The sequence below is a fragment of the Choloepus didactylus genome, chromosome 2 (assembly GCF_015220235.1).
Source record: "Choloepus didactylus isolate mChoDid1 chromosome 2, mChoDid1.pri, whole genome shotgun sequence".
NCBI classification, from domain to species: Eukaryota; Metazoa; Chordata; class Mammalia; order Pilosa; family Megalonychidae; genus Choloepus; species Choloepus didactylus.
Genome location: NC_051308.1, coordinates 210,252,872 through 210,279,451, shown reverse-complemented (window position 1 = coordinate 210,279,451; position 26,580 = coordinate 210,252,872). Strand labels below are relative to the sequence as shown.

At 44.1% G+C, this 26,580-nt stretch overlaps 2 protein-coding genes across 16 annotated transcripts in view; one reads left to right on the top strand and one right to left on the bottom strand.

Annotated features, from left to right (window-relative positions):
• The window catches only part of LOC119527519 (bone morphogenetic protein 8A), a 43,272-nt gene extending 34,478 nt beyond the window's left edge, over positions 1–8,794 (top strand). Inside the window, exon 7 of the mRNA XM_037827619.1 lies at positions 4,739–8,794. Within this exon, the coding sequence (XP_037683547.1) occupies positions 4,739–4,888 (150 nt within the window). The 3' untranslated portion in view covers positions 4,889–8,794. The remainder of the gene's footprint in view (positions 1–4,738) is intronic.
• Positions 3,614–26,580, bottom strand: part of LOC119527521 (peptidyl-prolyl cis-trans isomerase E-like) — an 89,614-nt gene continuing 66,647 nt past the window's right edge. For 13 of the 15 annotated variants that reach the window (XR_005215422.1, XR_005215415.1, XR_005215421.1 and 10 more), the window contains one exon: positions 11,184–11,326. Coding sequence is in view for 2 of the 15 variants with exons in the window: in XM_037827623.1 (XP_037683551.1) it covers positions 10,851–10,919; positions 11,184–11,326 (212 nt within the window). In the remaining 13 variants the exon portion in view is untranslated. Of the gene's footprint in view, positions 10,920–11,183; positions 11,327–26,580 lie in introns of those variants that run through there. The other 2 variants (XM_037827623.1, XM_037827622.1) reach the window with 1 other exon arrangement.

The following is a 26,580-nucleotide window of genomic DNA, read 5'->3' as shown; positions in this document are numbered from 1 at the left end:
ACATCTAGAGGTCTGGAAGGGAGAGGAGCCACAGGGAGTCTGGGAGGACAGGCAGTGATTTGGGAGAGGCATACACCTGGGGGTGGCCTGAGAACCAAGAGAAAAGGTGTCCCACAAGGCTCACTCTGTGGGTCCATTCTCTGTGCACCAGCCAGCAAGATCTTACTAAGCCCAAATCTGACCAGCTCATTCTTGGCCCAGAAACTTTCTATCACTTCCCGTTATCCCCAGGAGGAAGTTGGAGCCCTTGGGTCTTGCTGGCCACCCTGCCGACCTCTCACCCAACATCCGCCTGCTCAATGTCTTAGTGCCCTTGTCTCTCTGGACCCCCTCAGTGCCCAGGAGGTGCGGCACTGTCTCACACCTCTCTGCCCTTGACATGTCATACCTCCACCCTGAGGGCCTCCTCTCCTCACCCTGACCTTGGTATGCTCCTCCTCACCCAGCACGCCTCCCTTCTGGGTCCCTGCCCCAGGCTCAGTGGGTCACCACTGCTCATGCTCCCAGAGTTACCGAGGGCCCACTTTGAATATTGTGCTGCTCGCTTCATGTCTTGTTGTTCATTGAAATCTTTCCCTGTTTCCCCCCTACTACCCACTGAGGCTGTGAGGCTAGGACTGTGTCTGGTTATTTCTGTGTCTTCCATCCTGGCAGTGCCAACATAAGGCAAGTGTCCAAGAAATGTTTGCCTTTGAAATGAGGAAGTATCATTATACCCATTTGGCAGAGAAGAAAACGCAGCAGAATTGTGCGATCTATACCCAGGGCGCCCAGCCCATGAGTCAGAGAGCTTCTGGTTTGGTACCCCCCATGGTGCAGGGCTCAAAAGGGAATTGGATGGTGTTCCAGTTTGCTAATGCTGCCAGAATGCAAAACACCAGAGATGGATTGACTTTTATAAAAGGAGGTTTATTTGTTTACACAGTTACAGTCTTAAGGCCATAAAGTGTCCAAGATAACACATCAGCAATCAGGTACCTTCACTGGAGGATGGCCAATGGTGTCTGGAAATCCTCTATTGGCTGGGAAGGCATGTGGCTGGCGTCTGCTCCAAAGTTCTGGGTTCAAAATGGCTTTCTCCCGGGATGTTCCTCTCTAGGCTACAGTTTCTCAAAAATGTCACTCTCAGTTGCTCTTTCACTTCTCCAGAGCAAAAGTGTGCTTTCAACGGCTGTCTTCAAACTGTCTCATCTGCACCTACTCTCTCAGCTTCTGTGCATTCTTTAACATGTCCCTCTTGGCTGTAGCTCCTCTTCAAAATGTCACTCTCAGATGCACTGAGTTCTTTCTGTTTGTCAGCTCATTTATATGCCTCCAGTGATTTAATTTAGACCCACCCTGAATGGGTGGGGAAATACCCCCATGGAAATTATCCAGTCAGAGTCATCACCCACAGTTGGGTGGGGCGCATCTCCATGGAAACACTCAAAGAATTACAATTCAATCAACACTGATATGTCTGCCCACACAAGATTACATCGAAGATAATGGCATTTTCGGGGACATAATACATTCAAACTGGCACATTCCACCCCCTGGACCCCAATATGACATGATCTTTCCATATACAAAATACATTCATCTCATCACAATATCACAAAAACTTGAGTCATTTCAGGAACAGTAGTTAAGTACAAGATCCCATTAAATCAGTTATAGGTGTGGTCTGTCCAAAAACAAAATTCCCCTCTGACTGTGGACCTGTAAACTTAGAACAAGTTATGTGCTTCCAATATACAAAGGAGGGACATTCATAGGACAGACATTCCCATTGCCATAAGGAGAAACTGAAAGGAAAACAGGGTTCACAGGACCAAAAGAGTTCCTAAAACCTGCAGGACAAACTCCATTAGATTTCAAAGTCTGAGAGTCATTTACAGAAAGACGTTGCATCCTTGGGGCTTGAGAGAGTGGGAGTCTAACCCTTCCTAAGGGCCTTTTCGGCAGCCCTTTCCTCTCCGAATGCTGGGGTGAGTTCTCCAACATATCCACACATTGGGGAGACCAATTTCTCAGCCCCACCCTCCTCAAACATCGGGGCAGCACCCAGATTCCCTTCTATCTCCAGGGCACATGCTTAACCCCTTTAGAACAGTGGGGTGGCAAGGCTCTCCCCAATTCCATAGGAATGTGCTCCACCCTCTTTGGGGCCTGGGGTGGCAAAACTCTTCCGGAGCATCGAGGTGGAAGGCCCACCCTCGATCTCTGGGGCAAACTCACCCTTTCCATGCATGTGGGCCATGCCACTCTCCCAGCCTGAGACCTCTTGACTCCAGGCCTCAACCTCCATGGCTCTGTCTTTGAAGAAATTTTTCCTTCAATTTGTTCCTTGTCTGTCTCCTCCAGCCCTGACCAGCAGCAGCTCTGTCTGTAAAGAGCTCACCAAAATTCTGTTGGCTTCGCATGAAGCACACAGGGGTCAAAGCCATCAGACAATAGGACTTTTCACAAATCCTTTCTGCTTAACTCCTTCTCCAGTCTTGGCTTGTACTGAAATGGTGGCTGGGTTCCATGTTTGGTTACATCTTCACATTGGGCTGTAGCTTCTGGGGTTTCACCCCCTGGAAGCCCAGAGTTTTTTTACGCCATCAGTTTCTGGTTTCCTTGAAACCAAGAGTTCATTTCTCAGCTTATCTTTGTCCTCTCGCATTTTACTATAAGCTGCAAGTAAAAGCCAGGCTACTTTTTCTACATTTTGCTTGGAGATCTCACCAACTAAATATTCCAGGTTGTCGCTTTCAAATTCTGCCTTCCATCCAACACCAGGACTCAATTTTGCCAAATTCCTGGCCACTTTAAAACAAGGATCGCCCTCCTTCCAGTTTGCAACAACACATTCATCATTTCTGCTCAAGTCCCCATTAGAAGTACCTTTAAAGTCCATATTTCCACAAATAGTCTCTTCAAAGCAGTTTAGGCCTTTTCTATCAAGCTCCTCACAATTCTTCCAGAATCTTCCCTTTATCCATTTAAAAAGCTGTTCCATCATGTTTGGTATTTGCAAACTCAGCAGCACCCCACCTCCAGTACCAAAATCTGTTCTAGTTTGCTAATGCTGCCAGAATGCAAAACACCAGAGATGGACTGACTTTTATAAAAGGGGGTTTATTTAGTTATGTCTTAAGGCCATAAAGTGTCCAAGGTAACACATCAGTAATCGGGTACCTTCACTGGAGGATGGCAAATGGTGTCTGGAAAACCTCTGTTAGCTGGGAAGGCATGTGGCTGGCATCTGCTCCAAAGTTGTGGGTTCAAAATGGCTTTCTCCCAGGATCTTCCTCTCTAGGCTGCAGTTCCTCAAAAATGTCACTCTCAGTTACTCTTGGGGCATCCTCTCTTAGCTTCTCCAGAGCGAATGTCTGCTTTCAACGACCATCTTCAAACTGTCTCTCTTACCTGCAGCTACTTTCTCAGCTTCTATGCATTCTTCAAAGTGTCCCTCTTGGCTGTAGCTCCTCTTCAAAATGTCACTCTCAGCTGCACTGAGTTCCTTCTGTTTGTCGGCTCATTTATATGGCTCCAGTGATTTAATTTAGATCCACCCTGAATGGGTGGGCCAACACCTCCACGGAAATTATCCAATCAGAGTCATCACCCACAGTTGAGTGGGGCGCATCTCCACGGAAACACTCAAAGAATTAGAATCTAATCAACACTGATATGTCTGCCCACACAAGATTACATCAAAGATAATGGTGTTTTAGGGGACATAATACATTCAAACTGGCACAGATGGAATGACCCATTAGACTCTACAAATCAGTCCCTTTCGTGCTGGGTGGAATAAAAGGCCCATTTTTCTTTTTGTCACTCATCTGATAAAGCTCTGCTCTCCAGTGAGGAGTCACAGAATGACACAACCCTGGAGTGTCTGACTTCTATCTTCAGGGTCCCAACTCAAGAAGGATCCTCACGTTTCCAGCCCCTGAGAGCCCTGTGGGTGAAGTCTCCTGGTTTCTTTCAGATGGGCCTGTAGCTGCCTCCTAGGAGCCCCACCACTGCATGTGGACATTGGAAAGTTGGGAGCCCACTGCCCCAAGTCCCAGTCTGGCTGGACAGCTCTACAGAGGCTTCAGCCTTGCCCCATGGGCCCCAAGAGACCTTAGGGCCCCAAGGCAGCTATGCTGCTGCTCTTCAGGCTGGCTCAGAGCTGGGGCTTCCAGTCAAAGGCTGAGGGATGGGGGCAGGGTCCTAGAATTATTAGAGTGTTCCATGAACATTCACTGGTTCACAGTCTGGTGGGGGCAGACAGACCCATAAACAGATAACAACAAGACATGATCAGGGATATAATAAAAAGCATTGGAAGTGCTGTGGAATCCAGAGAAAAGAAATGAAGTGGAGGGGATCTCATAGATGATGTTCAGGGGGTGTTCCAAGCAGACCAGGCACCAGGTGCACCAGGGTGTGCTGGGAAACAGCAGGGGTGTCCATGTCTGGAGAGGAGTGTATATGTCAGGAAGTGGGCAGTAGACCTGGGGGAGTTTTGGGGCCTGGAACACCAAGCCAAGTACTCAGGCTGTGCCGTGAGGGCAGGGCAGGGCTCAAGGAGGGTAGTGGCAGGGTCAGATCTGCATGGAAGAACCTGCTCTAGCTGGAGGTAGAGAATGGAGCAAGGCCAGAGACCTGTGAGACAGGGTGGAACAGGGAGCAGGCAGGAGCTAGGGCCTGGCTGAGTGAAAAGCGTGGAGAATGCTGCCAAGCTCATGCCTCTGCCTGCTGTCCTCTCTCTGGCCAGGTGCACCTGATGAAGCCAGAGACAGTCCCCAAGGCGTGCTGTGCACCCACCAAGCTGAGTGCCACTTCTGTGCTCTACTATGACAACAGCAACAATGTCATCCTGCGAAAGCACCGTAACATGGTGGTCAAGGCCTGCGGCTGCCACTGAACCCCCACCCCGCCTGGCCCTGCTGCAGCCATCCCTCCCCATGCCAGGCAGGGCCCTGACCAGAGGCAGGAAACCCTCAAATGCAGTCATAGCTCAGGTAGCATTGGCTGTGAGGGCCCACTTCCTGCCAAGGTTCTGGTCCACTCCAGGACTCTCTGTCTCCCTTCCCTTGGGGTTTCTGGCAGACTCTCCTCCGCCCCAGTCCTACTGGGCCTACAGCACACGGTAGCTGCAGAAGTGTGTGCTGACTGGGCTGTCTGGGCTCAGCCAGAAGTCCTATCTTAGGACCTGCCCGTGGCCATCACTGGCCCAGCCTGGCAGCCCCAGGGTAGTCTGGGGAGCACCTGTGACCCCAGGTTGGCCAGCTGAGGCCCTGCACCATTCATCACAGGGTTTGGGCCTGCCCCTTCCTAAGTGCAGAACTGGGCGTTTCTGGGGCCCAGACAACAGGGATATGCCCTCAATATAGTATATTCTTGGATTCTTAACTTGGCCCTGGGCAAAGTTAAGCATATGGGTCAGGAAAAGAAAGCTGCTTGGGCCTCATGACTCAAGGTTGAAGCCAATGGAGACATTTCGAGGCATTTATTTTCCCGTCTTCCTGGCCTGGACCTGCCCCTGCCCCTGCCCCTGCCGCTGCTAAAAATGGGCTTTGTGTCCAATTACCAGCCTTTTCAGTTTGAAAGAACCTTGGGGGTCCGCAGTTTCCGCAACCATCCCCACCATGTTGAGCCTTCTAGAGTTCAGCACTGAGAAAAAGTTAACATTAATCTTTAGCAGAAGCAATGACAGCAGCCAGAGTGGTCAAGGGTGGCAAAAATAGCACAGAACTCACCATTTCCTATTCTCTTGTCCATGACCAACATCAGTAATCAACCTGGGTACTTTTTCCACCGAATGTGGATACAGCCTCAAAATCCTCAGCACAAAATGCCAGACAGGCGCAACCAATTGTTCAGAGTTAAATGAACTTGGTTTCCCACCTCCTGCCACACTAAGGAGCAATCCATTCTACCCGGAGCATGGTGCCTGAAAAGACCGGGCAGCCTATGGCCAGGGTGGGTACCTGTCAGTGCCCACCAGTGTCTAGGAGTTAAGAACAAGCTGGTCACCAAAGTCTGTGTGACCCTGCATGCCCAGGAGCCCTGTCCTGTTTCTCTGGGCCTGTGAGCCAAAGAAAAGGTCCCTATCCCAGCGGAGAGACAGGTAGTAATTAGGCAGAGCTGGGTGGGGAGGTTCAACCTAGCCACAACTGTTCCCGGAAACTACTCTCCTTTGGGAGCAGCTGCTGGGAGTTGGAGTGTTTATTTGATTTCTGACTTGCTACGCCTGTAATTTACCTGCTGGCGCAGACAGAACCCAGCTGCCCAAACCCTGAAATACTGTGTCATTAAAAGCAGATCCTGGGCTCACCTTAATGAACAGGTGCATCTCTGGAATTCACAATCTGCACCCCTGAGGTTCCTCCAGGGACAGCAGGTGTGGCAGCAGGAGTGGAGGCTGGGGGTGTGCTGCAGGCCAGCAGCCCCTCCATGTGGGCCTGGGAAGGCCTCTGTGTGCCAGTGCAGAGACCCTCCCCATTGCTCAGAGGAGCCCGTGTGGCATAGAATGTCTGGAAGGTGGGGAGTTCCCCCTTAGCCTGGCGCTTTGAGCTCAGGCTGGAAGGTACTAGAGGACGGATGCACTGGCCCAAATGTCAGGAAACTTATATTCTGGTTCTAGCCCAGCCACTGACTTGCCGGTGTCTGGACAAGTCCCTTTCCTTATCCATGCCTTAGTTTCCCATCTGTGACATGAGGACACGGGAGTCTTTTCCAAAGGTCCCTCAAGCCTGCTGGCCTCACCACAGAGTCAAGACAGCCTGAATCCAGTTGCCCATATGACACGAAACCTGTCACCTCAGTACTTTAACAGCTCTCTTCTCCGAATCTCATGATCAGTTGTGGCTTAGAAATTAGCCTATTGTGACAACTAAATGTCAATGTCTGGTATTGTCAATGCCCATCATGTAATCTGGCAGGGTTTGGGTTTGCCAGGGAAGTTTGTCAAGCAGATGCTTTGAAGAAAAACTATGCCTTGCCCATCAGGTATGCAGAGCAGGAACCAAGGACCGTGTCACTCCGTTTCCATGTGGTACAGCAATAAGTCAACAGTCATAACCCTCCTGCCAGATTTCTAGAACCCTTAGTTATCCAGGCAGCCACCAAATAAAAACAAGTAGAAAAGGACACAGAGATGTGAGACAGTTGTGGACATAAAGCCCACGAGGTGGGTCATCCCAGCTCAGTATTCAGTTACCATGACAAACTTTTTTATCTGGCTGCCTCTGGCAGCCCAGGGTACAATAAAAGGCTGCACATTAGAAGCATAAACAAGGATGGTCAACTCAGGCCTAAAGATAGCAGTGAGAAGTAAACACTGCCAAGAACGGAGGACACACGGAAGAGCAGAATCTGGGGCCATTCTGTGTGGGTCAAACTGCTGCTTTGTCTGCTTGAAAACCCCCGTGAACATCTTCCTAACTGCCACACAATGCTGGCCTTGATGCCAGCTTATCATACAAAAGGATACTCTTTTATGTCTGTCTGTGTCTTAATGTAGAAAAGTGGGTAACATGCTTTAGAGAAATTCCCTACAATTTCACAGGAAAAGAGGCTATGAATAGGAGCTGGTGGGTTTTGGAGCCAAGCAGATCTGGCATTGAATCCTGGCTCTGCCTCGTGTTAATCTGACCAAATCATGTAACCTCTGAGCCTGCTTCTTCCTCTGTAGACTGGAGTATTGGTTCTGCCCTTGCAGACCACTGTGGATCAGATATGTCCACAGAGCACTTAGCTCTGCATGAATGTGTTGAATAAATATCTGTTTTAGTTTCTCAGCTACGAAAACAAATACCATACAGTGGGTTGGCTTAACAACAGGAATTCACTGTCTTATGGCTTTGAGGCTAGAAGTCCAAAACCAAGGCATCAGCAAAGCAATGCTTTCTCCCCAAAGCTGTGGAATTCTGGGGCTGGCTGCCGGTGATCCTTAGTCCTTGGCTTTGCACATAGCAGCATCTTCTGGCTACTCCCCGTGGCTTCTCCCTGTGGCCTCTATAAAGCTTCTAGCAACAGGATTAAGACCCATTGATGATTTGGTGGCCACATCTGAACTGAAGTAACTTCATCAAAGGTCCTATTTGTAATGGGTTTACACCCACAAGAGTGGATTAAGAACATATTTTTCTACAGTGTACACCTCCAAGCCACCACAGCATCTATCAGCAGTCTTATTTTAAATGAATTTGCAAATTTTGAGCCTTTCCTGTGTGCCTTCCTATTAAAACCCACCCCTCCAAGAAGGTGTCCTGGAGGTGCTGCTGGACTTACTTCAAAACTGTACTTTTCCTAAAATAATCTAAAGTTGACCATCTTTTGGGATGAGCTGTGGACGTGTGTTCTCACCTGCCTTTGGAAGGAGTCCAGGCCAGCACTGACCAGAGCTGGGCCCTCTGTTTAGGATGTGGCAAGGCCGTGCCCTTGCATTCTCAAAGATAGGAGTGTCCTGCAGGACACTGCCCCCTCCCAGGAAACTGAAGGGGGAAATTTTGTATTAAAGGTTTCTCTTCGTACTTGGATATTTTAAAATATCAAAAAGAACCTTTTTTCTAACTTAAGAAAACATTACACACTTCCTGGGGAAATTTTTGAAAATACCATAAAACAGAAAATAAACACCAATAATCCCACCTCATAGATAACCAGAACTAGTAATTCTTTCCTGTCTCTTTTCTTGGCACATGTGTATTTGTCTTTCTATATATAGAAATTTTACAAAGTTAGGATCATACTGTATGCACTACTTGGTAATCTGCTTTATTCAATTCATGATATATTTTGAAATTTTGTTATTAAATATTCTTAGAAAACAATTTTCAGTTTCAGTCCATCACTTGACTTCTACCTGAGCCTTAGCTTTTTCACTAACAAACCTAACAGGTCTCACATCCCTTGGGGGGGGGGGCGGGTTGTGAGGCTCTGATGACCCTTCCACATGGTGCCTCATCCCAGCTTCTGGAGGCAGGTAGCATGTGGCAGAGGTCAAAGAGAAAACACCTGCAAAGCCATGGGGCTGGCATTAACCCAGAACCCCCAGATCAGCAAATTTTTCTCTATCTCTGTGTACCACTTGGCACGAACAGGAGGCTTGGTCTTGCTGGAGGAGCAGGGTGTCCTTGGGCAGGAACCCCACCTCTCTGAGGCACAGGTGACCTCCTGTGTGAGAGAGAGTCGTGGGGTGACCCTAGTGAGGTAATGGCTGCAGAAGCCCCTGCAGGTGCTGTGGGGGCAGCTGCCACCCAATAATTTCCTTCCAGTGGCCTCGCTGGACAGTCCACTGGTCCCACCTTCCTACAGCAATCAGGGAGGTGAAGTAAGTAACAGACCCCCTTGTTTCACAGGGTTGCGTGACCAGTCTTCCCTCCTGGGGCTCCAGGTCAGCCTGATTCTAACCCCCCCCCCCCCCCCACAACTTATCTCTGGAGCCGGTCATACAGAGTTCTTCACACACATCCCCTTCCTTCTTGGCTACTATACCTGTCCTGAATAGCTGGCATTACCCTAGCCTCACTGACATGACTGACCGACAGAGAGTGACAGTGATATTAAGGAGCAAGGGTCCCTGCTGGGAAGGTTGCAGGCAGTGGACCCCAGCCACGGGAGCAGGCCCAAACCAACTGAAGATGCAGCCCCACCTGAAGGCGGACACCTACAATTTCACAGGAAAAGAGGCTATGAATAGGAGCTGGTGGGTTTTGGAGCCACTTGACTTCTACCTGAGCCTTAGCTTTTTCACTAACAAACCTAACAGGTCTCACATCCCTTGTGTGATGGCACAGAGCACCAGGGGAAGGGATGCTCAGGAGGGGCAGCATCACTGGGGCCAGGGACAGCAGGTTTCTCCCCTCTACACTTGTCCGGACCTCAACCCAATATAGGAACATAGGCTGAAAGAAGGAGCTCAGCTCAGCCCAGCCCAGTGGATGTTGAGTGAACTGACACAGGCAGGCTACCCGGAGGTGGCAGGGAAACAAGTGACAGCCCTGGAGGAAGTTTCTGGTGACTGATGGGCCTTAGTTTCAACACATGCATGATGTGTACAGGCCTTGCTGGCCAGTAACTGGCAGAGTGTGAGAGGCAAGCCTAGCACAGGCTGCAGACGTGGGCTGGCCTATGAGTTCCCGGTGGGACTGAGGTGGGGTAGGGTGGGGAGGAAGCACCTCAATCTTGTTTCTTGCTATCTCCCCATCACCAAGTACAGTGGCCAGCAAAAGAAGGGCGCTGGGCATTCTGTGATAGTACATTTTTATAATCTGTTCAGTAAATGAATAATGCATGAATGGATCACTGAGACTGATTATAGTTCTCATTAGATATGTGCAACCCGCTGGTACAAGGGCGGGAATGGAGCCTGGCTAATGGCTAACCTAAGACTCCTGCCTGGCAGCAGGAGAGGGCAAGGAAGAGGTACTTCTGCCCCAGCTCAGACTTCTGCCCTGCAATTTTCAGACAAGGGTGTCTCCTCATGGACTCAGCCTGACCCTGAGAGAGGGGAGGGGAGCAGCAGGGAAGATGCTATGGTCCATCCCAGCAAGACAGCCCAGTCACAGCTGCAATTTCCAAAAACACCTGAGACCTACACAAGACCTATGATTTATTTTATCAGAAGAAAATATCCCAGGAGCCATCCTGGCAGCCCAGGTGAGGCTCTGGCAACACTGGAGGAAGTCCAGGCCATGCCTACAAAGGAGCTGCTCCAAGCTGACTCCAAGGAAGGCTCATGACACAAACTGCTGCTTCTTAAGTGGGACACCCTTGGGAGTTCCCTGCTGGCTCCTGGGGGGGGGTGGGGTGGGGGGCTAACAGCTCCTAGATATGCAGGGGCAAGAGCAGAGAAAGGGGAGAGCAGAGAAAGTGCCGCATCACATGTACTCCCCACAGTCGGCGATGATCACTTTCTGCTTTGGCTTCCCGTCCTTGCTGCCCTGGGCCTTTGTGGACAGAAGAGAAGAATAGGAGATATCAGGGGAGGGAGTTGGAGGATAAATTGCTGCTGAGGGAAACCCACCCCCACCCACCCATCCCAACCAGGTCTTGTCCCACCAGAGAGAAGGGCAGCTGGGCAGAAGCAGCCCCTCCCCCTGGAAGCAGTCCCCGCCCCTCCCTCCCAGGCCACAGAGCACCACCTGCAGCTCTGCCACAGGGCTGTGCACCCAGGGCCCAGGCAGGGGTGAGGCCCACTGCTGGCCACCTGCCTCAATCTGCCGCAGGACATCCAGGCCTTCGGTGACCTCCCCAAACACCACGTGCTTGTCATCCAGCCAATCCGTCTTGTCACACGTCAGGAAGAACTGGGAGCCGTTAGTGTTTAGGCTGGAGTTGGCCATGGAGAGTAGGCCTGAGGGAGAGAAACACCGCGTCAGCTCCCTCCACCCAGCTCCCAGCAACAGGCCTTCAGCCAGGCAGGCTCAGACACTGGGATGCACAGATGACTCGGATGTGTCTGCCTGGCTTTCAGTCAATTAATATTCAGTGACATGGGGTGAGCAGGGTTGTTTCAGTCATTTTATACTGGCTTGTTTTCTCATTCATTCATTTAGTGAACAAATATTTATTAAGGATCTACTTTGTAACCAGGTCTCTGTGGAACCCTGGGGACATGGGTGAGCAAAACATAGTCCCAGCTCAGTGGCACTCACAGTCTAGTAGAAAAGAATCACTCAAAAGATAATTTTGTGTAAAGAAAGCTGTTTAAAAAAATAGGGATATTATTATTTTTAATTATAAGCACATCATCCATTCTTAATAATAAGGGGTATGGGATGTTTTGGGTTTTCTTTTTTATTTCATTCATTCATTCATTTAGAGTAATGAAAATGTTCTAAAATTGATTGTGGTGATGAATGCACAACTATGTGACAATACTGGAAGCCATCAATTGTACACTTTGGATGGGTTTATATGGTGTGTGAATATATCTCAATAAAACTCCATCAAAAAACAGATAATTGGGGATTTATCTCAAGAATGCAAGATTAGTTTAACATCTAAAAATCAATCAATGTACTATACTATATCAATAGGCAGAGTCAGGACAAAGACCACTTGATCTCAATAGTTGCAGAAAGAGCATTTGACAAAACTCAGCACCCTTTCAAGATAAAAACACTAGAATAGGAGGAAAACTTCTTCAACCTAATAAAGGACATCCACAAAAAGCCACCAGGTGAAAGACTGGAAGCCTTTCCCCAAAGATCATGAATAAGATAAGGATGTCCACTCTATTTCGATCCAAAACTGTACTGGTGGGGGAGGATCCAAGATGGGGGCATAGAGAGGAGTGGAAGCTAAGTAGTCCCCCTGGAACAACTAACAAAAAACCAGAAACAACTAGTAAATAATCCGGAATAACTGCAGGGGGACAAACGTGACCGTCCACTCATCATACACTAACCTGAATTAGGATGATTGCCTGAGATCACAGCATAAAACCTGTAAGTAAGAACTGCGGATTCAAATCGGGAGACCCCCTCCCCCACAGCCCGAGCTACAAAGCCTCGTGGTGCCAGACAGAAGCTTTCTCCCAGCAAGCGAATATAGCTCAGCTGAGTTCCAACTGGGGTTTTAATTAGCGAGTGTGAACTGCTCACTACGAGGTATGAATCTCCAAAAAGTAGACAGAGGCTTTGGGTGACAACTGACCTTGGAGAGCCAGAGGGTCGCCTTGGACTAGCTCTTTTCCTTTTTCAACTCAGTGGAGAAAGCCTCAGCCATTTTCAGTTCCCAGTTTGGTGACCCAGACAGGGGTGTGGCACAGGCAGAGACCACTGAAATGCTAATGACCTCCCCCTAAGGAGGAGGTCTATCTTCTCTAAGAGGAAAGGGGTGGGGCCCAGCTCTACTACCTGCCTTTCATTCAGAACTTACACCAGTCAAGAATTATAAGCTAATCTTTGCATCAGGCTGGGAGTGCCCCTGCAGGGCCCGGCGGCCCGGGGCTTCCCTTGAGGGATGACATGCACTAGTGACTTAGCACAGCCTTCCCTCAGCAGAGGTCCTGGAAGATCATAGCTGAGAGGGGGGGCCCACTTGGAAAACCCAGGGATGCTACATCAATGCTGGTGGTTTGTGGGTCAGTGACAGAGAAAATCTGGGGCAAAACTGAAATGAAGGCTTAGACTCTTGCAACAGCCTTGAATCTCTGGGAACACCTGGGAGGTTTCAATATTAAAACGGCCCTGCCTCCCTGACCACCCAGACACATGCACCACATTCAGGGTGGACAGCTCCAACAACAAACCCAAACTGAGTTCACCAACTGAACCCCACAAAAATCATTTCCCCACACACCACAGAGACAGAGTTGGGGAGAACTGACTTGAGGGGTATAGGCGACTCACAGATGCCATCTGCTGGTTAGTTGGAGAAAGTGTAAGCCACCAACTTGTATTTCTGAAAAATTAGATTGTATTTTTTTTTTTTACAACTTGAAAAAACCCTATCGGCAAGATGGCAGACTGGTGAGCTGTAAGTTTTAGTTACTCCTCCAGGGAAGTAGGTAAAAAGCCAGGAACTGCGTGGACTGGACACCACAGAACAATCTGTCTTTGGGCATACTTCATACAACACTCATGAAAACGTGGAACTGCTGAGATCAGCGAAATCTGTAAGTTTTTGCGGCCAGGGGACCCGCGCCCCTCCCTGCCAGGCTCAGTCCCGGGGGAGGAGGGGCTGTCAGCTCCGGGAAGAAGAAGGGAGAACTGCAGTGGCTGCTCTTATTGGAAACTCATTCTACTGATTCAAACTCCAACCATAGATAGACTGAGACCAGACACCAGAGACTCTGAGAGCAGCCAGCCCAGCAGAGAGGAGACAGGCATAGAAAAAAAACAACACGAAAAACTCCAAAATAAAAGCAGAGGATTTTTGGAGTTCTGGTGAACACAGAAAGGGGAAGGGCGGAGCTCAGGCCTTGAGGCGCATATGCAAATCCCAAAGAAAAGCTGATCTCTCTGCCCTGTGGACCTTTCCTTAATGGCCCTGGTTGCTTTGTCTATTAGCATTTCAATAACCCATTGGATCTCTGAGGAGGGCCGTTTTTTTTTTTTTAAATCCTTTTTTCTTTTTCTAAAACAATTACTCTAAGAAGCCCAATACAGAAAGCTTCAAAGAATTGCAATTTGGGCACGTCAAGTCAAGAGCAGAACTAAGAGAGCTCTGAGACAAAAGGCAATAATCCAGTGGCTGAGAAAATTCACTAAACAACACAACTTCCCAAGAAAAGGGGGGTGTCCGCTCACAGCCACCATCCTGGTGGACAGGAAACACTCCTGCCCATCACCAGCCCCATAGCCCAGAGCTGCCCCAGACAACCCAGTGTGACGGAAGTGCTTCAAATAACAGGCACACACCACAAAACTGGGCGTGGACATTAGCCTTCCCTGCAACCTCAGCTGAATGTCCCAGAGCTGGGAAGGTGGAGCAGTGTGAATTAACAAAGCCTCATTCAGCCATCATTTGAGCAGACTCGGAGCCTCCCTACACAGCCCAGCAGCCCAGAACTGCCCTGGGGGGATGGCACTCACCTGTGACATAGCACAGTCATCCCTCAACAGAGGACCCGGGGTGCACAGCCTGGAAGAGGGGCCCACTTGCAAGTCTCAGGAGCCATACGCCAATACCAAAGACTTGTGGGTCAGTGGCAGAGACAAACTGTGGCAGGACTGAACTGAAGGATTAGACTATTGCAGCAGCTTTAAAACTCTAGGATCATCAGGGAGATTTGATTGTTAGGGCCACCCCCCCTCCCCGACTGCCCAGAAACACGCCCCACATACAGGGCAGGCAACACCAACTACACACGCAAGCTTGGTACACCAATTGGGCCCCACAAGACTCACTCCCCCACTCACCAAAAAGGCTAAGCAGGGGAGAACTGGCTTGTGGAGAACAGGTGGCTCGTGGACGCCACCTGCTGGTTAGTTAGAGAAAGTGTACTCCACGAAGCTGTAGATCTGATAAATTAGAGATAAGGACTTCAATAGGTCTACAAACCCTAAAAGAACCCTATCAAGTTCAGCAAATGCCACGAGGCCAAAAACAACAGAAAATTATAAAGCATATGAAAAAACCAGACGATATGGATAACCCAAGCCCAAGCACCCAAATCAAAAGACCAGAAGAGACACAGCACCTAGAGCAGCTACTCAAAGAACTAAAGATGAACAATGAGACCATAGTACGGGATACGAAGGAAATCAAGAAGACCCTAGAAGAGCATAAAGAAGACATTGCAAGACTAAATAAAAAAATGGATGATCTTATGGAAATTAAAGAAACTGTTGACCAAATTAAAAAGATTCTGGACACTCATAGTACAAGACTAGAGGAAGTTGAACAACGAATCAGTGACCTGGAAGATGACAGAATGGAAAATGAAAGCATAAAAGAAAGAATGGGGAAAAAAATTGAAAAACTCGAAATGGACCTCAGGGATATGATAGATCATATGAAACGTCCGAATATAAGACTCATTGGTGTCCCAGAAGGGGAAGAAAAGGGTAAAGGTCTAGGAAGAGTATTCAAAGAAATTGTTGGGGAAAACTTCCCAAATCTTCTAAACAACATAAATACACAAATCATAAATGCTCAGCGAACTCCAAATAGAATAAATCCAAAAAAAACCCACTCAGAGACATACTGATCACACTGTCAAACATAGAAGAGAAGGAGCAAGTTCTGAAAGCAGCAAGAGAAAAGCAATTCACCACATACAAAGGAAACAGCATAAGACTAAGTAGTGACTACTCAGCAGCCACCATGGAGGCAAGAAGGCAGTGGCACGATATATTTAAAATTCTGAGTGAGAGGAATTTCCAGCCAAGAATACTTTATCCAGCAAAGCTCTCCTTCAAATTTGAGGGAGAGCTTAAATTTTTCACAGACAAAGAAATGCTGAGAGAATTTGCTAACAAGAGACCTGCCCTACTGGAGATACTAAAGGGAGCCCTACAGACAGAGAAACAAAGACAGGACAGAGAGACTTGGAGAAAGGTTCAGTACTAAAGAGATTCCGTATGGGTACAATAAAGGATATTAATAGAGAGAGGGAAAAATATGGCAAACATAAACCAAAGGATAAGATGGCCGATTCAAGAAATGCCTTCACGGTTTTAACGTTGAATGTAAATGGATTAAACTCCCCAATTAAAAGATATAGATTCGCAGAATGGATCAAAAAAAATGAACCATCAATATGTTGCATACAAGAGACTCATCTTAGACACAGGGACACAAAGAAACTGAAAGTGAAAGGATGGAAAAAAATATTTCATGCAAGCTACAGCCAAAAGAAAGCAGGTGTAGCAATATTAATCTCAGATAAAATAGACTTCAAATGCAGGGATGTTTTGAGAGAAAAAGAAGGCCACTACATACTAATAAAAGGGGCAATTCAGCAAGAAGAAATAACAATCGTAAATGTCTATGCACCCAATCAAGGTGCCACAAAATACATGAGAGAAACACTGGCAAAACTAAAGGAAGCAATGGATGTTTCCACAATAATTGTGGGAGACTTCAACACATCACTCTCTCCTATAGATAGATCAACCAGACAGAAGACCAATAAGGAAATTGAAAACCTAAACAATCTGATAAATGAATTAGATTTAACAGACATCTACAGGACATTACATCCCAAATCACCAGGATACACATACTTTTCTAGTGCTCACGGAACTTTCTCCAGAATAGATCATATGCTGGGACATAAAACAAGCCTCAATACATTTAAAAAGATTGAAATTATTCAAAGCACATTCTCTGACCACAATGGAATACAATTAGAAGTCAATAAGCATCAGAGACTTAGAAAATTCACAAATACCTGGAGGTTAAACAACACACTCCTAAACAATCAGTGGGTTAAAGAAGAAATAGCAAGAGAAATTGCTAAATATATAGAGACGAATGAAAATGAGAACACAACATACCAAAACCTATGGGATGCAGCAAAAGCAGTGCTAAGGGGGAAATTTATAGCACTAAACGCATATATTAAAAAGGAAGAAAGAGCCAAAATCAAAGAACTAATGGATCAACTGAAGAAGCTAGAAAATGAACAGCAAAACAATCCTAAACCAAGTACAAGAAAAGAAATAACAAGGATTAAAGCAGAAATAAATGACATAGAGAACAAAAAAACAATAGAGAGGATAAATATCACCAAAAGTTGGTTCTTTGAGAAGATCAACAAGATTGACAAGCCCCTAGCTAGACTGACAAAATCAAAAGAGAGAAGACCCATATAAACAAAATAATGAATGAAAAAGGTGACATAACTGCAGATCCTGAAGAAATTAAAAAAATTATAAGAGGATATTATGAACAACTGTATGGCAACAAACTGGACAATGTAGAAGAAATGGACAATTTCCTGGAAACATATGAACAACCTAGACTGACCAGAGAAGAAATAGAAGACCTCAACCAACCCATCACAAGCAAAGAGATCCAATCAGTCATCAAAAATCTTCCCACAAATAAATGCCCAGGGCCAGATGGCTTCACAGGGGAATTCTACCAAACTTTCCAGAAAGAACTGACACCAATCTTACTCAAACTCTTTCAAAACATTGAAAAAAATGGAACACTACCTAACTCATTTTATGAAGCTAACATCAATCTAATACCAAAACCAGGCAAAGATGCTACAAAAAAGGAAAACTACCGGCCAATCTCCCTAATGAATATAGATGCAAAAATCCTCAACAAAATACTTGCAAATCGAATCCAAAGACACATTAAAAAAATCATACACCATGACCAAGTGGGGTTCATTCCAGGCATGCAAGGATGGTTCAACATAAGAAAAACAATCAATGTATTACAACACATTAAAAACTCGAAAGGGAAAAATCAATTGATCATCTCAATAGATGCTGAAAAAGCATTTGACAAAATCCAACATCCCTTTTTGATAAAAACACTTCAAAAGGTAGGAATTGAAGGAAACCTCCTCAACATGATAAAGAGCATATATGAAAAACCCACAGCCAGCATAGTACTCAATGGTGAGAGACTGAAAGCCTTCCCTCTAAGATCAGGAACAAGACAAGGATGCCCGCTGTCACCACTGTTATTCAACATTGTGCTGGAAGTGCTAGCCAGGGCAATCCGGCAAGACAAAGAAATAAAAGGCATCCAAATTGGAAAAGAAGAAGTAAAACTGTCTTTGTTTGCAGATGATATGATCTTATATCTAGAAAACCCTGAGAAATCAACGATACACCTACTAGAGCTAATAAACAAATTTAGCAAAGTAGCGGGATACAAGATTAATGCACATAAGTCAGTAATGTTTCTATATGCTAGAAATGAACAAACTGAAGAGACACTCAAGAAAAAGATACCATTTTCAATAGCAACTAAAAAAATCAAGTACCTAGGAATAAACTTAACCAAAGATGTAAAAGACCTATACAAAGAAAACTACATAACTCTACTAAAAGAAATAGAAGGGGACCTTAAAAGATGGAAAAATATTCCATGTTCATGGATAGGAAGGCTAAATGTCATTAAGATGTCAATTCTACCCAAACTCATCTACAGATTCAATGCAATCCCAATCAAAATTCCAACAACCTACTTTGCAGACTTGGAAAAGCTAGTTATCAAATTTATTTGGAAAGGGAAGATGCCTCGAATTGCTAAAGACACTCTAAAAAAGAAAAACGAAGTGGGAGGACGTACACTCCCTGACTTTGAAGCTTATTATAAAGCCACAGTTGCCAAAACAGCATGGTACTGGCACAAAGATAGACATATAGATCAATGGAATCGAATTGAGAATTCAGAGATAGACCCTCAGATCTATGGCCAACTGATCTTTGATAAGGCCCCCAAAGTCACCGAACTGAGCCATAACGGTCTTTTCAACAAATGGGGCTGGGAGAGTTGGATATCCATATCCAAAAGAATGAAAGAGGACCCCTACCTCACCCCCTACACAAAAATTAACTCAAAATGGACCAAAGATCTCAATATAAAAGAAAGTACCATAAAAATCCTAGAAGATAATGTAGGAAAACATCTTCAAGACCTTGTATTAGGAGGCCACTTCCTAGACTTTACACCCAAAGCACAAGCAACAAAAGAGAAAATAGATAAATGGCAACTCCTCAAGCTTAGAAGTTTCTGCACCTCAAAGGAATTTCTCAAAAAGGTAAAGAGGCAGCCAACTCAATGGGAAAAAATTTTTGGAAACCATGTATCTGACAAAAGACTGATATCTTGCATATACAAAGAAATCCTACAACTCAATGACAATAGTACAGACAGCCCAATTATAAAATGGGCGAAAGATATGAAAAGACAGTTCTCTGAAGAGGAAATACAAATGGCCAAGAAACACATGAAAAAATGTTCAGCTTCACTAGCTATTAGAGAGATGCAAATTAAGACCACAATGAGATACCATCTAACACCGGTTAGAATGGCTGCCATTAAACAAACAGGAAACTACAAATGCTGGAGGGGATGTGGAGAAATTGGAACTCTTATTCATTGTTGGTGGGACTGTATAATGGTTCAGCCACTCTGGAAGTCAGTCTGGCAGTTCCTTAGAAAACTAGATATAGAGCTACCATTCGATCCAGCGACTGCACTTCTCGGTATATACCCGGAAGATCGGAAAGCAGTGACACGAACAGATATCTGCACGCCAATGTTCATAGCAGCATTATTCACAATTGCCAAGAGATGGAAACAACCCAAATGTCCTTCAACAGATGAGTGGATAAATAAAATGTGGTGTATACACACGATGGAATACTACGCGGCAGTAAGAAGGAACGATCTGGTGAAACATATGACAACATGGATGAACCTTGAAGACATAATGCTGAGCGAAATAAGCCAGGCACAAAAAGAGAAATATTATATGCTACCACTAATGTGAACTTTGAAAAATGTAAAACAAATGGTTTATAATGTAGAATGTAGGGGAACTAGCAGTAGAGAGCAATTAAGGAAGGGGGAACAATAATCCAAGAAGAACAGATAAGCTATTTAACGTTCTGGGGATGCCCAGAAATGACTATGGTCTGTTAATTTCTGATGGATGTAGTAGGAACAAGTTCACTGAAATGTTGCTATATTATGTAACTTTCTTGGGGTAAAGTGGAACATGTTGGAAGTTAAGCAGTTATCTTAGGTTAGTTGTCTTTTTCTTACTCCCTTGTTATGGTCTCTTTGAAATGTTCTTTTATTGTATGTTTGTTTTCTTTTTAACTTTTTTTTTCATACAGTTGATTTAAAAAAGAAGGGAAAGTTAAAAAAAAAAAAAAAAGAAAAAAGACAAACAAGGAAAAAAAAAAAAAGATGTAGTGCCCCCTTGAGGAGCCTGTGGAGAATGCAGGGGTATTCGCCTACCCCACCTCCATGGTTGCTAACATGACCACAGACATAGGGGACTGGTGGTTTGATGGGTTGAGCCCTCTACCATAAGTTTTACCCTTGGGAAGACGGTTGCTGCAAAGGAGAGGCTAGGCCTCCCTGTATTTGTGCCTAAGAGTCTCCTCCTGAATGCCTCTTTGTTGCTCAGATGTGGCCCTCTCTCTCTGGCTAAGCCAACTTGAAAGGTGAAATCACTGCCCTCCCCCCTACGTGGGATCAGACACCCAGGGAAGTGAATCTCCCTGGCAACGTGGAATATGACTCCCAGGGAGGAATGTAGACCCGGCATCGTGGGATGGAGAACATATTCTTGACCAAAAGGGGGATGTGAAAGGAAATGAAATAAGCTTCAGTGGCAGAGAGATTCCAAAACGAGCCGAGAGATCACTCTGGTGGGTACTCTTATGCACACTTTAGACAACCTTTTTTAGGTTCTAAAGAATTGGGGTAGCTGGTGGTGGATACCTGAAACTATTAAACTACAACCCAGAACCCATGAATCTCAAAGACAGTTGTATAAAAATGTAGCTTATGAGGGGTGACAGTGGGATTGGGAATGCCATAAGGACCAAACTCCACTTTGTCTAGTTTATGGATGGATGTGTAGAAAAGTAGGGGAAGCAAACAAACAGATAAAGGTACCCAGTGTTCTTTTTTACTTCAATTGCTCTTTTTCACTCTTATTATTATTCTTGTTACTTTTGTGTGTGTGCTAATGAAGGTGTCAGGGATTGATTTAGGTGATGAATGTACAACTATGTAATGGTACTGTAAACAATCGAAAGTACAATTTGTTTTGTATGACTGCGTGGTATGTGAATATATCTCAATAAAATGATGATAAAAAAAAAAAAAAAAAAGATCACATTATCCTGGGGTGCAACCAACAATATGGAACTGTGAACAGTTGATTGTACACCATTGATGACTGTATGGTATGTGAATTTATCTCAATAAAACTAAATTTAAAAAAAAAAAAAATTTCAATGGCTGAGAGATTTCAAATGGAGTCAAGAGGTCATTCTGGAGGTTATTCTTATGCATTTTATAGATATCCATTTTTAGTAATTAGTGTATTAGAATAGCTAGAAGGAAATACTTGAAACTGTTGAACTGCAATCCAGTATCCTTCATTCTTGAAAACTATTGTATAACTATATAGCTTATATGGTGTGACTGAGTGTGAAAACATTGTGGTTCACACCCCCTTTATCCAGTGAATGAACAGATGAGTAGAAAAATGGGGACAAAAAGTAAATGAATAATGGGGAGGGGAGGGGAATGAGATGTTTTGGGTGTTGTTTCGTACTTTTATTTTTATTCTTATTTTCAACTTTATTTCTTGGAGTAATGAAAATGTTCAAAAAATTGATTGTGGTGATGAATGCACAACTACAGAAAGATACTGTGAACCATGGATTATACACTTTGGATGACTGCATGGTATGTGAATATATCTCAATAAAATTACATTAAAAAAAAAAAAAAAAAAAAACCCTATCAAGCAAAGCAAATGCCAAGAGGCCAAAAACAACTGAAAATCTAATTGCATATGATAAAACCAGACGATATGGAGAATCCGATCCCAAACACCCAAATCAAAATATCAGAAGAGACACAGTACTTGGCACAATTAATCAAACAATTACAATCAAGGAATGAAAACATGGCACAGGATATAAAAGACATAAAGAAGACCATGGAGCAGGATAAAAGGGACATAAAGAAGACCCTAGAAGAGCATAAAGAAGAAATTGCAAGATTAAATAAAAAAACAGATGATCTTATGGAAATAAAAGAAATTGTTGGCCAAATTAAAAAGACTCTGGATACTCATAATACAAGATTAGAGGAAGCTGAACAATGACTCAGTGTCCTAGAGGGCCACAGAACAGAAAATGAAAGAACAAAAGAAAGAATGGACAAAAAAATCCAAAAAATTGAAAAGGATTTCAGGGATAAGACAGATAAAATAAAACTTCCAAATTTAAGACTCATTGGGTCCCAGAAGGGGAAGAGAAGGGTAAAGATCTAGAAAGAGTATTCAAAGAAATTGTTGGGGAAAACTTCCCAAACCTTCTACACAATATAAATACACAAAGCATAAATGCCCAGCAAACTCCAAATAGAATAAATTCAAATAAACCCACTCCAAGACATATTCTTATCAGACTCTCAAATACTGAAGAGAAGGAGCAAGTTCTGAAAGCAGCAAGAGAAAAGCAATTTACCACATACAAAGGAAACAACATAAGACTAAGTTGTGACTACTCAGGAGCCACCATGGAGGCGAGAAGGCAGTGGCATGACATATTTAAAACTCTGAGAGAGAAAAACTTCCAACCAAGGATACTTTATCCAGCAAAACTCTCCTTCAAATTTGAGGGAGAGCTTAAATTTTTCACAGACAAACAAATGCTGAGAGTTTGCCAATAAAAGACCTGCCCTACTTCAGATACTAAAGGGAGCCCTACTGACAGAGAAACAAAGAAAGGAGGAAGAGCTATAGAGAATTTTAACAGACATATATAGAACCTTACATCCCAAATCACCAGGACACTCATTTTTCTCTAGTGATCACGGATCTTTCTCCAGAATGGACCATATGCTGGGACATAAAACAAGCCTCAATAAATTAAAACAAACAAACAAACAAAAAAACACAATTGAACATATTCAAAGCACAATCTCTGACCAGAATGGAATACAAATAGAAGTCAAGAATTTTTGAATTGTAACTCCACTATTTACTTCCTACATGACATAAAATACACAAACTCTAATGACAAATCAGTGGTTTTGAATTCAATGTAAAATATGTAATTTTTGACAAGAACTATATAAAGGTGGGGGAATGGAGGAGTATAGGAACATAGTTTATGTGTCCTACTGAAATTAAGTTGGTATCAAAGAAAAACAAGATTGTTATGGATTTAAGAGTTTAATTTTAAGCCCCACAGTAAACATAAAGAAATTATCAGAGAATATGACCATAGAGATGAAAAGTAGAGTATGAGTTAAGAGAAATGGGGGAAGGGGCAATGGTGAGTTAAGTAATGAGTGTAGGGTTGCTGTTTGAGGTGAAGGGAAATTTCTAGTAATGGATGGCGGGAAGGTGACAGTATTACAACATTCTAAATGTGATTAATCCCACTAATAGAATGCTAGGGAAGGGGTGGAATGGCAAGATTTAGGCTATATATATTGTTCCACAATTGGGAAAAAAAAAAAAAAAGTCTATTTAGATGACAATTGAATGCCAAGGATGACCCTGGATGGGGTCTGAGGATGGAGGACAGGAGGCTCAAAGGACACAGTTGAGACATAAAGAAAAGGAAATATAGAATGTAAGCTTTGTATCATTGTTGAATCTCTTGTACTTCTTAGCTGCGTTTAAAGGGATTGCATAAAAGAATGTTCTTGTTCATGGGAACTGTATATGTGAATTATAGTGTTTGTTCAAGGATGTGTGCAGCTTGCTCTCATATGTTCAGAAGACAGAGCAACAGATGATGGATGACAGATAGGGAGAGAGAGAGGGAAGGAGGGAAGGAGGGAAGGAAAGAAATAGTGGTGTGACAACATGTTAAAGTTAGTGGATCGGGGTATGGGGGGGTCAGGGAATGCTGGAGTTCTGTGTATGGGGTTTGTATTGTTTTTGCAACTGTTCCTATAACTTTGAATTTATTTCAAAATAAAATGTGAAAAAAAAAAAGAATAAAATGATAAAACAAAGGAAAAAAAAAACTGTACTAGAGGACCTAGCCAGAGCACTTAGGCATCCAGTTTGGAAGGAAAAAGTAAAACTAACTTTCTTTGTAGATGATATTATCTTATATGTAGAAAATCCTAAGGAATACACAAAAAAACTATTAGAACTAATAGACAAGTTCACCAATGTTGCAGGATACAAGACCAAATACAAAAATCAGTTTTATTTCTACACATTAGCAATGCACAATCTGAAATAAAGTCAAGAAAACAATTCCATTTGCAGTAGCATAAAAAATAAAATACTTAGAAATAATTTTAATTTTTGAAAATTAAAATTAATTTGAAAGTGTAAAACTTATACTCTGAAAACTGTAAAACATCATTGAAAGAGATTGAAGAAAACCTCAGAGATGTTCAGTGATCAGAAGACATAATAATGTTTAGATGGTAACATTCCCTAAAGTGATCTACAGATTCAAGGAATCCCTCTCAGAATCCCAGCTGATTTCTTTGTAAAAACTGATAAGCAGATTCTAAAATTCCTAAGTAATTGAAGGGACACAGAATAGCCAAAACAATCTTGAAAATGAAGAACTAAGTTGGAGGACTCACACTTTCCCGATTTCAAAACTTAATACAAAGCTAAAGAATTAAAGACAGTATATATACAAAACTCCTACAATTCAAAAATAAAACCACAAATAAACCAATGAAAAAACGGGTAAAAGATCTGAATTGACATTTTTCCAAACAAGATATACAAATGACTAATAAGCACATGAAAAGATGTTCAACATCATAAGCCATCAGAGAAATGCAAATAAAAATCATGATGAGATATCATTACACATGTACTAGGAAGCCTATAACAACAAAGACAGATAATAATGAGTGTTGGCAAGGATGCAGAGACACTGAAATCCTCACACATTGTTGGTGGGGAGGTGAAATGATGCACCTGCTTCAGGAAACACTCTGACATTTCCTCAAAATGTTAAAAGAAAAACAAGTATCATGACCCAGCTAGTCTGCTCCCAGGTATATGTATATCCAAGCGAAACAAAAATACAAGCCCACATAAAAACTTGTACACAATGTTCAAAGCAGCATTAGTCAAAATAGCCAAAAAGGAGAAATAATGCAAATGTCCATCAACAGATGAACTGATAAATAAAATGTGCTATATACATACAATGGAATATTATTTGGCAAAAACAAACAAACAAACAAAAAAAACATAGATACATGCTACAAAGTGGATGAACCTTATTAAAGTGAAAGAAGCCAGTCACAAAAAGACCACATATTGTATGGTTCCATTTATATGAAAATAACATGAAATCACCAGAATAGGCAAATCTCTAGAGATAGAAAATAGATTAGTGTTTGCCTAGGGCTGGGGGCCAGGGGGATGGGAGCAACTGCTAAAAGGTATAGAGGTTACTTTTTGGGATAATGAAAACGTTCTAAAATTGTGGTGATGGTTGTACAACTGTGAGAATAAAGTGAAACCCACTGAATTGTATCCTTTAAATGGATGACGTGTATGCTATATGAATTATAGCCCAATAAAGTTGTAAAAAAACTAGATAATCATGTAATAACATAGTGCAGCCCAGTGACACAGATGTGTGCAAGGAATGTGCACAGAGAAGGCATCCCGAAAGTGTCTGTGTGTGTGTGTGTGTGTGTGTGTGAATCAGACACACACGGGCAGAAGGCTTTCTGGAGGAGATGATATCTGAGTTTAGTTTTAAGGACCTGGTTTGGTGGGGGCGGGACCTGGTTTGGAGGAGCTGCAGCTGGTCCGTGGCAATGAGAAAACCCACTCCTCACAGCTGGGCCTCTAGCCCGAGCGCTGCCTTGAGACAGGGGCAGGTCCCACTCCATCTCAGTCCTGGAGTCTGCTGGAGTGCCCAACACATACAGCCTGGCCCTGAGAAACATTTAAATACCCAAATATTTATCACATGTCTACCATGTGCCCATGCTGTTCCAGAATACAAAGGTAAACAAGAAAGGCTGAGAAGCTGACAGTCAGAGAAGGGAGACAGAAAAATTAATAAGTAAAAGAACAACTACAGCATTTCAGGTGCTAAGTGTTGAAAAATGGAGCTGAGTGAGATGAGAGGAAGTACATTTTAGAGAGCGAGGGAAGGCAGGCCTCCGAGACGTGGCGCCACGTGTGAGATGCCTGAATGAAGTGAGGGGGATCCACCTGGACAACGGGGGAAGAGTGCTTCCGGGGGGCAAGAGTGTCTGCCTAGGCCCTGAGGGGAATGAACTGGGTGTGTGTGAGGAACAGCAAGACTGCCAGTGTGGCTGCAGAGGACAAGGAGAATAGGGCAGCCTGTGAGTCTGGAAAGGCACCAGGACCCAGGCCAGGTGGTCCTGCACAACTTAAGATCCTGTGTATGATGGAGCCATGGGTGGGTTGCCAGCAGGAGAATGAAGCAATTGGATTTATGTTTACAAAGGATC